At 47.9% G+C, this 13,282-nt stretch overlaps 1 protein-coding gene across 22 annotated transcripts in view; it reads right to left on the minus strand.

Moving 5' to 3' along the window:
• Positions 1-13,282, minus strand: part of PHACTR1 (phosphatase and actin regulator 1) — a 559,986-nt gene that overhangs the window by 39,115 nt on the left and 507,589 nt on the right. For all 22 annotated transcript variants that reach the window (XM_072729123.1, XM_072729124.1, XM_072729127.1 and 19 more), the window contains 2 exons: positions 8,672-8,919; positions 6,204-6,360 (listed from right to left, as the gene is read on the minus strand). In XM_072729123.1, coding sequence (XP_072585224.1) covers positions 6,204-6,360; positions 8,672-8,919 — 405 coding nt within the window. The remainder of the gene's footprint in view (positions 1-6,203; positions 6,361-8,671; positions 8,920-13,282) is intronic.

The following is a 13,282-nucleotide window of genomic DNA, read 5'->3' on the forward strand; positions in this document are numbered from 1 at the left end:
CATATATATATATATATATATATATATATATATATATATATATTTTAAAGATTTTACTTGTCCATTTGTGAGAGAGAGAAAGAGCACATGCATAGGCAGGGAGCAGAGGGAGAGGGAGAAGTAGACTCCCCACTGAGCAGGGAGCCTGACTCGGGGCTCAACTCGATCCCAGGACCTGGAGATCGATCATGACCTGAGCCGAAGGCAGATGCTTAACCGACTGAGCCACCCAGGCGCCCCTCCCAACACACAGTAATATTCTTTTCTCAAAATCTCAGGAAAAACGTGTAGTATACTCCCCCAAGAATGCATAACTGTGGTCCCCAGAAGAAAAATTATAGCTTCCAAATCAGAGATCAAAACCAGGTGCCCAGGCTGGGATGTGGTCCTTGGGCTGAGTTTGGTCCATCAATATATACAGCTTGCTCTGTACCGTGTTTTAAAAATTTGGAACTTTTAGGGTCCCCTGGGTGGCTCAGTTGGTTAAGCATCTGCCTTCAGCTCAGGTCATGATCTCAGGGTCCTGGGATCGAGCCCTGCATCAGGCTCCTTGCTCAGCAGGGAGTCTGCTTCTCTCACTCTCTCTCTCCCCCCATCTTCTCCTCCTTACCACTTGTTTTCTCTCAAATAAATAAATAAAATCTTAAAAAAAAAATCAGAACTTTTGTTAAAAAAAAATCCAGATATTTTTCAGAGGCTCTGACAAACTAGTCCTTCATTTCTGCAAAACAGGGGTTACAGCTGTTTGGGTAGTACCAGTGCTTTGGGTAAGGGGTGGACTTTCCATGTTGCCCCCGTTCCCAATACTCTGTCAACAATCTTAGAAATGCCCGCTTCACTTACGATCACGATCTGGCTGGTGCTGGCATGTCTCTGAACCGGTGACCTCTTCCCCAGGTAGACCCACTTTGTATCTCCCCAAGTGTTATGGGTTGAATCCTGTCTCCTCCAAACTCACACATCAAAGTCCTAACCCCAGTAGGTCAGAATAGGGCCCTACTTAGAGGTAGGGTCTTTATAGAGATAACCAAGTTAAAATAAGGCCATTATGGGTGGGTCCTCACCAATGTGACTGGTGTCCTTACAAAAAGGGGACACTTTGTTTTTTTTTTTTTTTTTAATTTTTTATTTATTTATGATAGTCACACAGAGAGAGAGAGAGAGAGAGAGGCAGAGACACAGGCGGAGGGAGAAGCAGGCTCCATGCACCGGGAGCCTGATGTGGGATTCGATCCCGGGTCTCCAGGATCGCGCCCTGGGCCAAAGGCAGGCGCCAAACCACTGCGCCACCCAGGGATCCCAAAAAGGGGACACTTTGACACAGAGACATGCTCCCAGGGAGAAGTAGAGATGAAGATGCAGATCAGAATGATGCATCTACAAGCTAATGAAAAAGCCAAAGAAAGCCAAAGACGGCCAAGCAAACCCCCAGAAGCCAGGGGGGAGGCACGGCACAGATTCCCCTTCACAGCCCTCCGAACGAACCAACCCTGCCGACACCCTGGTGTTGACTTCTAGCTGCTGGGAGATAATCCATTCTGTAGTTTGAGCCGGTCAGTTTCTGGTACGTTGTTATGGCAGCCCTAGAACACGAATACTCCGAGTAGCTTAACTTAAGTATCTTCCTTTGATCATTGGGTGGAATCATAGGCGAGGAGCCTAAATCACTCGCCATGTCTGGTCTAGAGAAAGGGCATCACAGGGAAAACCATTCTTCCCCAAACAGAGCAAGCTTCCAAGAGCTCCCCACAGAGATAGATGCTTCTAATCATAAGTGGGAAAGTGTCTGCTCCTGCTTGGGTGGTGCCGAAAAATTCTGGTCAACCATGACTGCCAAAAAGATGAAGGCACTTGACCCAGGGGGAGGCTGATACGGAAAGCGAGAAGAGGTATTTTCAAGGAAAGAGTGTGTCACGGAAGCAGACTGTCTGAATCCTCACGCTCTAAGTGCTTTCCACTCCTGCATTCACTGCAAGGTGCCTTCTGTTTGATTTTTCTTCCCCGGCTTCTCCTCCCCGTCTGATCTAAACATTCTGGAGGGGCCGGAGGAGAGGGTCTCGGTGGGAGAGGACCACGCCGGCTGGGTCTGGAAAGCTGGCTGCTCCCCCAAGAAATGGCCAGTGCCTAAGTGCACTGGCTGCTGAGTGGCCACGAATGGGCCATGTGCCCGTTCTTTCCTCTGAAAACCAGCAGTCCTGGTGATTTACAGGATGACTTTCTAAAGGATATTTCAGAGACAAGCTCATGCCATTTTGATGTGCTTCTTTTTAGTCCCTGAGAGCCCCATCCCCAGTGGCCCTGAGCTCCAGCCTCTAGGGAGACTTTCACTTCTTGAGCCAGTCAATGCGCCAAGCTGGAAAGTGGAGGAGAGCCAGAAGGCGTGATCATGTTGACCACCTCCTAGGGTTTGGGTTGAAGGGCCCTGAGAAGAGGCCCCAAGAGAAAGCAGTGTGGTCTTGCACTTGGGCAGGGCTCAGGTGGGGTGAGGAGCTGCTCTGAGCTCGCACACTTCCATGGCCAGAGGTCACCAGGGATGAAAAGTCCTCCTCACACAGCTTGAGAAGGGGCCTTTAGACCCATGACTCCATCAATATAATCCAGGTGGGCACCCCCAAACATGCCATTTCTTTCAGCTTCCTATCAGTGCTACTGCACTCATAGACCATGTGCGTTATAATACACACACAAGTCATCAGCTTAAGACGAATGATACAAAAGAAATTTAAATAGAAGTTCTGCTACTTGTACTGCTCCCTTCCCCCAACACCCCAGTGGACAGGCTCGCTCACCCCTTGGTTCTCTGCACCCATCCTGAGTTTATAAACAGAAGGCACAGAGCAATGTCCACCCAGTAGACCCTGTTCATGTCTCTAGGGCAGCCCACATTTCTCAAATGGCAACTGACTGAAATAGTTATTTACCGTCAAAACATCCAGATGACTTGCTGATTGAGGCTTTGGAGAGTGCCCAATAGCATCAATGAGAACATATTTTTGGAAGAACAATGTTTTTGCATTCTTATGTAGAAACCCTGCCTTTAATGCTTGACATCATTTTACTTGGAGTTTCTGCTTCCCACTCCCAAGTTGGGAATGCTGCATAGTTTGTTTGTTTGTTTGTTTTATACTATTAAAACTGCCAAGCTAAAATTATGTTTTGTGTTTTGCTTGTCACTCCACAAGCACCGCAGACGTGGCTATGTGCTTTTCAAAGCACGTAAGATTTCCAGCACGATTTCACTGCCTCCTTGCAGCAGTGTAGCCCCAGAACTGCAAGCTCTAATGCGGAGTCCTACCTTCTTTTAGTTACTTTTTTGATAATAAAGCTCACCAATGGCACGAGGTCACCAGATGACTTAATCTAATCCCCTTGGGTTAGGAAGTGAAGGCCCAGGGGAGATGCCTGCTCAGGAAACTGTAGAACCAGAGCTAGAACCCAAGGCTCCTGCCCTCTGACTACTTCTGCACAGTCACCTTCAGATTCTTCAGATTTCCCCTTCATTGGGCCCTGACTTCAGGAGAAATGAGTGGCTGGAAGTACAGAGAAGGGTTCTTATTCTAAAAGGAATAGGGGATCCCTGGGTGGCTCAGTGGATTAGCGCCTGCCTTTGGCCCAGGGTGTGATCCTGGAGACCCGGCATGGAGCTTGCTTCTCCCTCTGCCTGTGTCTCTGCCTGCTCCCCTCCCTCCATGAATAAATAAATAAAATCTTTTAAAAAAATAAAAGGAATAGCCCTGAAAACTCCTTGGCTGTGAATCAGTGGCTGCATTATCTCAAAGACGACGGTGAGATGCGGATTTGACCTGTGCCCTGATTCGCTGGCCTCTGTACTACACCTGGTCAACCAGCTAAGCCCTCCTGACATCCTCTCTTTCAGACCCACTTTCTAGAGTCTGGCTGGAAATGCCCGGGGTCTTGCCATGAGGAAATAAACTCCCTAGCTGGAAGAGTGAACAAAGATGAGGTGGATTTGGGGCAAGGATGCAGGCCAGCCCACCACAGCCCTCCCAACTCCCCTCTTTCTCCCCCTCCTGCCCCCAGGCCATGACCAGGGTGAGAGAGAAGCATTGGGAATAGGACCCTTCAGTGGATTTGGGAATTCCAAGCAGAGTGAAGTGTGGTTAGAAGAAAAGAGGTGGGAAGGGTTGATATGCAAGGATGAGGCTTCAACTGTGCAGAACTCCTCCTAGCACATGCAGGGTCTGTGTCTCTCCCAACCCGTGGTCCCGTCACCACCACTGCCAGCCAGTCCTGGTGGCGGTGTGGGACATCCATGGCCTGTTACTCTGTAGCTGCCTCCAGGTGGAACAGCTCTACAACGGATAAGCAGAGAGGCCAGTCACTCACCTACTTTCTACACGTCCCATCTTCCTCACCCCCCCTCCAATGACGATGCACCTCCCTGCCCCGGGCAGCCAGATGTGCCGGCCTCTCCCCCACACCACTTCCTACAGGGAATCCTTCCATGACCCCCTCACATACCTGGGGCTCTGCTTGTTTTGTAGCAAAGCTGGGGAGGTGAGAATTTAGGGCAAAGAATCACGATAAAGGGTGCCTACCCTCAAGGAAGGGGGAGCTGCTCCTTCTTTTTCCACCAGTCCCCTAAAAGGCAGGCCTTTTCATGTCAGGTATAAAAGTGGACAAACTGTTGGAGGAAACAGCCCACAACCATATCCACCCATCCTGTGCCCCAAAAGATCTGAGAGAGGAGTATCACTGTCTCCAAGAGGGTGGAAAACAGGGATGAGGCTCTGGGCAGTCGCTGGAGGAAGAGAATGGGATGGGGGAGGGGGGGGGGAAAGTTGCATGGGCAGAGATTTTTGTTCCATAGAAGGAAGAACGTTTAACAATCCAACAATGGGGCAGGCTCCCCAGGAGGCTGTAGGGAGCTGTCACCTCAGCATTAACAGAGACCTGGATCACTAAACCCTGGACGTGTTACCACATTCAACGAGCATCCAAGAGTGTGTGGATGCGTGCACGTGCGTGTGGCAGGTGGTTAGAGATCTCCATCCCAGGGCTCTAAAGACTGCACAACACAAGACCAAATCATCCATCGGTGAGTGAGCAATTTACGCAGCCCCGTACCATGAAAACAACCCCCTCCGGGATGAAACCAAGTTAACCATGAGCCAGAAGCTGCCCTGAAGTGAGGACATAAGTCAGGGGGGAGGGCTGAATGCCAGCATGCTGCTGGGTGACATCGATGGCCCTGTAAGCTCCCTCCTCACCCCTTTCCTCACCTATATTTGTGAAGAAAATGAAAGCTACCGGCTGGGGTTGTTGGGAGGATAACTGAGTGTTTAAAATGCTTTACTTATGTTTCTGAACCCTTACAGCTCCCATTTCACAAATGCAGAAGCATATGCAGAGGGAACAAGGGGATTCCTCGGGCCTGTCCCGCTGGGAAGGGACAGAGGGCAGCTCAAAACCTGGGCACAGTGCCTGGGACAAGGAAGGGCTCCAGGTGGTCACAGCCAGGACCAAGGTGGGGAGGGTGGCAAGACACACCTGGCAAGCAGGAGTGCCCTGGAGCCGATCTCTGCAGCATGGGGCAGGTAGCGACAGCTCCCCATACCCGGCAGCCTCCTCTCTGTAAAATGGGCACACAGATGCCCAATTTCCTAGGGAGGCTCGAGGATGAAATGATTTAATACACATAAAATATTTAGAAGAATGCCAGGCAAATGACAAGTGCTCCGCGGACGTTAACGAATGCCACACTCCTGTGCCCTAGATCGTGGACGCACACATAGGTGTTCAATGCACTAATGTAACAAGCCGCTGAGCCTATGTCTGTAATATCTGTATATAAAGGCAACCACTCAGGAAGGATCACAGGTTAGTAACGAGGCACAGGGGACCGCTGGCCTCATGCACTTGCAAGGAAGAGCCAAAAATATGTTTATCTGACTGCCTGGAGCTTCACCAAACCACAACTGCTCTCTGCAGGTCATCGTTATCTACTGGATGCCGGTGATTCTCCTACAGGCACTATTCTCCCTGGAAATCCACCTTTTAGCTTCTCCCCGAACCTTTGTTCAAGATCTGCTTGAGTGAAGGGGAAGGGATTATATAAAAGTAACCCTGGAGAAGACCTGGATTGTTCTCCACCTAGTTGTCCCCACAGGAGGCTCTTCCAGAGACCCCCCGGGAGTGATGCGGGGAGGGAGGCCGCAGAGCCGACAGCCGGGCAGTCCTACCTGGTGAGTTTGGTGCCGATCTGCTGCCTCAACTCTAATCGCTCCTCATCTGTCTGCCTAGGAAGGATGTTCTTTTCTTCGAGCTCCCGCTTGGAGGGCCTGTTGCTGAGCTTGATGGCTAAGGAGTCCTTCCTGCACACCTTCATGGCCAGGGAGGCTGCGAGAGGGAGAAAGAAGTCCTTAATGCTGACATAAACCTGCCCGGGCTCCATGTGGCCAGCGGTGAGCCATGAGGTTCGAGGCAGGAAGACAGACCCAAGGAGCTTAACACCTGCGAGTGGCCTAAGGCCTTGTTCAAATGGTCACTGATAGAGTTCCTGCAACCGACATGTTCGATGGACCTAGCACTGTCTTGTGGGTGTGAGGGGCTCATGGGGAGTCTGTGATGGGATCTCTGGTCCCTGCCCCCAGGAACCCCAGCAGGCAGGCAACATCACAAAGGAGGGCTGGCCGGGCCATGGAGCACAACAGAAGGAAGGGCTGGCGGCCTGGAGCGGCCACGGGGAGCTTCAGAGAGGAGGGGTTGGCACTCAAGGGACAGGTGCCAGCTGAGAAAAAGGTAGCAGCTGGCAGCCGTCTGCAGGGGGGAGCTCCAGAGAAGATGGAGAAGCCAGGCAATCGCAGGAGACAAGAGGTCAGCCGAGTGGAGCTGGGGGTCCACTGGGGGGGTGTGCATGCAAAGGAAAGTATAGTTGGGCAAAGTGGGGTGAGTTTGGGGTTTGAGTGGAAGCGAGGTCACTGGAACCAGTAACATTCTGGGATGGAGCAGAGGGCAGAGCTTCCTTATGATTGGAATAAATCTACGGTTCTCAACTAGGGGGGACTTTGCACCCCACTTCCCGCCCCCTGCCAAGGATACACTTGGCAAAGTCCAGAGATAGATTTTGGTTGTCAAAACTGGGGTGCGGTGGAGGGGGTGGTATTCCTGACATCTAGTGGGCAGAGGCCAGGGTGCTGCTGAACACCCTGTAATGCACAGGGCAGGCCCTACAAAAATTACCTGCTCTGAATGTCAGGGATGCCAAGGCTGAGAACCATTTCAATTCTCTGGGTAGGAAACGTGAGCAGAGGCTGGGCACTGCTTCCAGTCATTGGGTCCCCGGGGCCCCTCTGTGGTTTTTGTCTCCTTGACATTATTTTGACCATATCATTGCTTGCTCACCAGGCGTCCTCCCAGCTTTCCAATTCAGCTGTCTGAAGCCTGGTGCATGGAAAGTAAGAGGAAGAGACTAGGAAGTAGCACATTTAGGGGTTCCTTTGGATTTTATTTAGTAGAGCTGGTCTCCTTTTTTTCTCCACTGGTTTTAGAACAAGGGCCTTGGAACAAGACCTAGCTGGAGTCAAATCCCAGCGCTGCCTCTTAGATTTGAGGTTCTTGCCCAGCCCCTTTCCTCTCCATATTCTTTCCTTATCTGTGAAATAGGCCAATGGCATCCATGTCAGCAGGTATTATAAGATGCATGTAACAGAATAAAATTGTAACACCTAAGCACACAGTATATATTTCAGTAAAAGGTAGCTATTATGTAAATTCATTAAAAAGTTGACCAAACAGGGGTGCCTGGGAAGCTCAGTCAGTTAAGCATCCGACTCTTGGTTTCGGCTCAGGTCATGGAACTGAGCCCTGCATCGGGCTCCATGCTCAGCCCAGAGTCTGCTTGAGACACACTCTCTCTCTCTCTCTCTCTCTGCCCCCTCCTCATGCTAAGTAAATGAATAAAATCTTAAAAAAAAGTTGACCAAGTAATCAGTCTGTACTCATTTAACTAGAATTTATTATTTACAGCCAGATTTTGGAACTTTGCTTTTTCATAGCTTCTCTTCCATGGAAAGGCCTTAGGACATTTAAATTCAGGCCTTGTAGAGTTATTGAGGTGTGCATTTATTTTTTTTTATTTTTATCTTTTAAAAAGATTTTATTTATATATTTGAGAGAGAGTGAGAGAGTGCACTAGTGAAGGTCGGGGAGGGACAGAGGAGGAGGGAGAAGCAGACCCTCCCCTGAGCAGGGAGCCCCACACAGGACTCAATCCCAGGACCCCTGGATCATGACCTGAGCCGAAGGCAGATGCTTAACTGACTGAGGCACCCAGGCGCCCCTTGAGGTGTGCTTTTAAATGAATTTGTTGCTTATGCAATGGCTAGTATTTCTGAGTATGCTATAGATTGGAACTGAGTTTTTGGGTCCCTCCCTCCCTTTTTTTGAGGAAGGGGGTTGGATCTCAAGGGAAGGAGTCAAAGAAAAAGCCACCTAAGAGATAAGAAGTGGTGGCATAGTGTTGCAATTTTTAAAGCTAGGAGGGTGTCTGGAGGACATTTACCCTTTCATTTTCCCAACTGAACTGCCCTATGGCTCTGGGCGAGTGGACACCGAGCCAGGATCAGAAGCCAGAGCGTGGGGTACCCTGGGCAGCTCTCCTCCATCAGTCTGCCCTCCCACCCTCTGAGAAGCGCTGGGATGTACGCACTGGTGTACAGCGAGCTATCATCGTCCTCGTCCTCCTCCTCTTCCTCCTCTTCTCTTGTGTATAGGCAAGAAGAGTCTTCGTAGTCTGATTCATGAGGCACATTTTCTTTATTGTCATCACATTCAATCACAACAGTTGGCACTTGTCTTATTTCTGGAAGGCCCAGAGGTCCCGCTTTTGTGACACCGTCACTAGAGTGCAAACCAGAGCTGTGGTAAGAAGTGGAGCAGGGGACCCGCTGTTCAGAGCTGTTGGAAGAGGAAGAGGAAAGAGGATGTTAATTCTGGCCAACACATCACATAAATGCATTAGAATCTTTTAAAAAGTCGTTTGTCCCATCCTAAGAGACAAAGGGTCTACTGGGCAATTCACATCTCCTTTCTTATTTCAGGGCAGCAGAGTTTCCTGACGGGATGGGGGTGCGGCTTACCTATCAGTGTGGACATCTCCATGCTACTCAACTGTACACTTTAAAGTTGTTATGATTTTTTTTTTTTTTTTGGTTTGGAGCATTTTTCACCATTAAAAAAAATTAAAACACAAATATTTTTTTAAAAAAAAGAATTTGAATTCCAGAAATATTTATGGTTAAGATCAACATCTCCAAGTATCAAAGCAAGATTCATCTGCAACCCACATGTTTTGCAGGAGTAAGAGCATTAATTGGAGGGTAAAGCTAGGAATTTAGGAAAGAGATACTGCATGAGGTTCTAGTTTTCAGAGCTATACAGCATGACTGATAGGGGCTGAGTCTCACAGAGACTCTTTGAAATGTCATGGATGGAGATGCAGAGGAAGAGCAGACAAGGGACCATAAGGCTGGAGACGTGTGCATGATCGTCGTGGTGGGCAGGGTCATGGATGACTTATAGGGGTTTCTCTCCAAAGGACAGTGCCAGACTCTCAGCAGCTATGGGTAGTGTTAGTCTGATTTTGTCATAGGCTAATTTTCCAGGAGGCAGTGATGATGACGTTCTTGGTTTTACCTCTCAAGGTGAACCAACTCAGATAAAAAATGTATTTTAATTAAAAATGATTTGCTTCATTACAAATTTAATTAAAAGTGGTTTGTCATATAAATTCACTGTAGGGAAATTAGGAAATGCATAACAAAAATAAAGAAAATAGTTATTATTATTATTATTATTATTATTATTTTAAAAGAGTCTCTCCTAGGTCTCTATAGTACTTTAGAATGTTTTTAAGGACAGGCTCTGAATGAAATCCAGCAAGAAAAATGGAGCCAGAAACACAGTGCAATTTTATAATTCTTTTTTGGGTTAACTAGAAGTGGCATTTATATCTTTCATTTAAGGAATTTGTAAACATAGGCGACTCAATGCATTTTACCATCTAAGAATGTCTGACCTGCACAAGAAGGTGGGGGGTGCGGTTATGCTATACTGTATATCAACTATATATCAATAAACTTTGCATTAGAATATCTCATACAAAAGAAAAATTTTACTCGTGACATACGAATGCATGAGAGTCTCCTTTGAAACATTCATTATACTTTAAATTATTGCTATGTCTGATTTAAATTCAATTAACTTTCTTCCTTCTATTGTTTCCAAAGAGCTGTTTTCCTCTCTGTGTTTTGCACATAACTCTGCAGTGACACAAATGGAAAATCTAGTTAACACATTATGAGCTATGATGTTCCAGGCAATGAACTCAATCAACTTAAACACCTTTCGACGGCTGAGGGAGACTGAAACACATATTTACAAAAATGCAACATCTTATTAGCCATTGGCCGTGTAAAGAGTCCATTTCCCACCTGATTTAATACCAATGGCAATAAGAGCCGGCAGTTGGAGCATGTGAGAGGTGGCAAACAGAAGAGCTGGGTGGTGGGCACCTACGGGCCCGCCTGCCATGTGGCCCTGTCTTGGGCTATGTACCTGCTGCATTCCAGCTGTGCTCGGATTTCCACACTGAGAGTTAGGGAAAGCAGACATGGAGGAGGCAGAAACGTAATTGCACGCCTGGCCCATGTTTTCCCCACCCCTGCCCTCTCCTCTCCATCACTGACAGCTTAATTAACAATGGCTCTGATACAATCATGGAGCTGGGGATATGCTGCGTGGGAGAAAGCGGTTGATCAGCAGCTAACAGATGTACCTGTGTGGTGGCCTCTCTGGAGGCCAAAAGAAAAAAAAAACCATTAGAAATGAGAAAGCACAAGAATTCCTTAAGATAGAAGTTTCCAATTATCTCAAGGGGTCAGAGAAAGGAGAAATATTATGCAAAGTAAAGTAAGAAGCTCAGCCTTATAGCTAGGCTGTGATAAACAGGAGGCTGTGGTTTTTCCTCCTTCAGATGCAAGGGAAGAAGGGCAAGCCTTGAGTGGGACAGGATTATAAGGAGCCTCCCCACCCCCGCCCCGCCAGTCGTGGTGGCAGGTGTGAGTTGTCAGGCCACCAGCCTTGTGAAACAAGGACTGGTCATGGTGATCAGTGATTGCCTGTTGGGGGTACTACAGACACATCTGAAGATCTCACCTGGCCAGTCAGGTCACCTTCCCTTCCCTCTATGACTCTAGCAGGTGATAGAACGTCTAATTTACCACAAGGATTAAAAAAAAAAAAAGTGTTTCCCAGGAAGTGAAGTGAATCTACCAAAAGGGTTTGGTTCATAAATATCCACTGGCTGCCAACTATGTCAAGGAAGGTGCTGGGTGGAAGACAAATACCCAGATGATCCCATACATTGGGTAACTGGTGAGCCAAAGGACAGCAAGAAAAGACAAAGGAGAGAAGAGTTAGCTGAGCAGAGGCTGGAAAGTTTATTATGGGATCTCAGTCTGAGGAGTCGAGATACAGATTGGAGTCCAAGTTTTGCCACTTACTATCAAATCTTTACATTGGCTAATTATGTAACCTCTCTGAGTCCCTGTCTCCTTGAGCAACACCGAGGAAACCTACCTTGATAGCAGGGCTGGTGCGTGTCAAGTGGCCATGGGCGTGCCTGGAAATGAGGCCCTCTTCTATTATTGACAGAAGCAGCCTTCCAAGTGAATTCAAAACACTCTCAGCTTCAGACTATTCACACTGTTGTCAGGGCAACTTGCTAAAACCCAGATCTCACAGCTTTGCCCATGAGAACTCCCAATACCTGCCTCGCCCACAAAACCAGTGCTCCAAGAGTGACACAAATGGAAGATCCCATTAACACCTTATGAGCTCTATTCGCCAAGGCCAAGAACTAAATCAACATAAATGTAGCACCTGATCACATGTGGCCTCCACCCCTGGTGGCTGTAGGCAAGAAGGGGAACACCTAGGTGGGTATAAGTCGTAGGCTGGTTTTCTATAATAGAGTTGTCCCTTGGCAGATCTGCTCTCCGTAAAAGATTTTATCGTTAAAGAGAAGTGAAAACCATCAGCCTGGAAGCAGTAGTTCAAGCACAGCATGATGTGCAATCCTCTGCACAATCCGACCCAAATCATTAAACCCACCCTTGTTCCCCCTTCCCAGCCCTCCTCTTCCCAGCCCTCCTCCCAGTTGTACCCATACAACTCCTCCCTCGGTCACATACAACATATGTAACGATGCATTACATGCTCCTCGACTGAAATGTGCTCCCCTTCCACCTTTACTGTGTTGATTTCTATTTATCTTTTAATACTTTGTCCCAGGCGATGCTTTGGGACAAAGCATTAAAAGATACTTGGCTTTTTTGCTTTTTTCTCCAAAGACTCCACCCTTGTGAAAATTGTGAACATCTGTTTGCTTGCTGCCTCCCCTCCCCAACCAAGCTGGGGTCTCCTGGAGGGGCAGGGCTGTGTCTTACTCATGTTTGTAGCAGATGCTGAACACTGTTCTGACACAAAGCAGACACTCAATAAACTTTTATTATGTTTGCTGAGTGAATATGGGCTGGAATCCCTGAGATTTAGGAGCTTTTCTAAGGGGCTGGCAAATCATTTTCAAAGAGTACTAAGAATTTTAAAAAAAATTTCAGGGGGGCACTTGTGGTGTATTGCAGGGCTGTGGGTGCCCCTGACTTGGCTGGCACTTTCATCAAGGGCTTACTGACAAAAAGGGCATCTTCATCAAATATGCAAAAAAGGGCAGCCCGGGTGGCTCAGCGGTTTAGCGCCGCCTTCAGGCCAGGGTGTGGTCCTGGAGTCCCGGGATCAAGTCCCACGTCGGGCTCCCTGCATGGAGTCTGCTTCTCCCTCTGCCTGTGTCTCTGCCTCTCTCTCTCTCTGTCATAAATAAAATAAAAATCTTTAAAAAAATATGCAAAAGAACTGAGATAGATAAGGAAAGGAGGGAGTGAAAAGTGAACATTTACTGTATTGTCCACTGTTTTAGAAACTTCCATATCTGGTATCTCATTTCATTTCTATAATAACTCTGCAAGAGAAATGTCATTATCCTCGTTTTATTAAGTGGGAAGTTAAGGCTTGAGGGAGGGTAATTAACCAGCCCATGAGGATAGATGTTGTGAAGAAGGAAGTTGGGGGGCGCCTGGGTGGCTCAGTTGGTTAAGCATCTGCCTTCGGTTCGGGTCATGATCTCAGGGTTCTGGGATCCAGCCCCACATCAGGTTCCCTGCTCAGCAGGGTGTCTACTTCTTCCCCTATTCACATGCTCTCT

Source organism: Vulpes vulpes, chromosome 12 (genome assembly GCF_048418805.1).
Source record: "Vulpes vulpes isolate BD-2025 chromosome 12, VulVul3, whole genome shotgun sequence".
NCBI classification, from domain to species: domain Eukaryota; kingdom Metazoa; phylum Chordata; class Mammalia; order Carnivora; family Canidae; genus Vulpes; species Vulpes vulpes.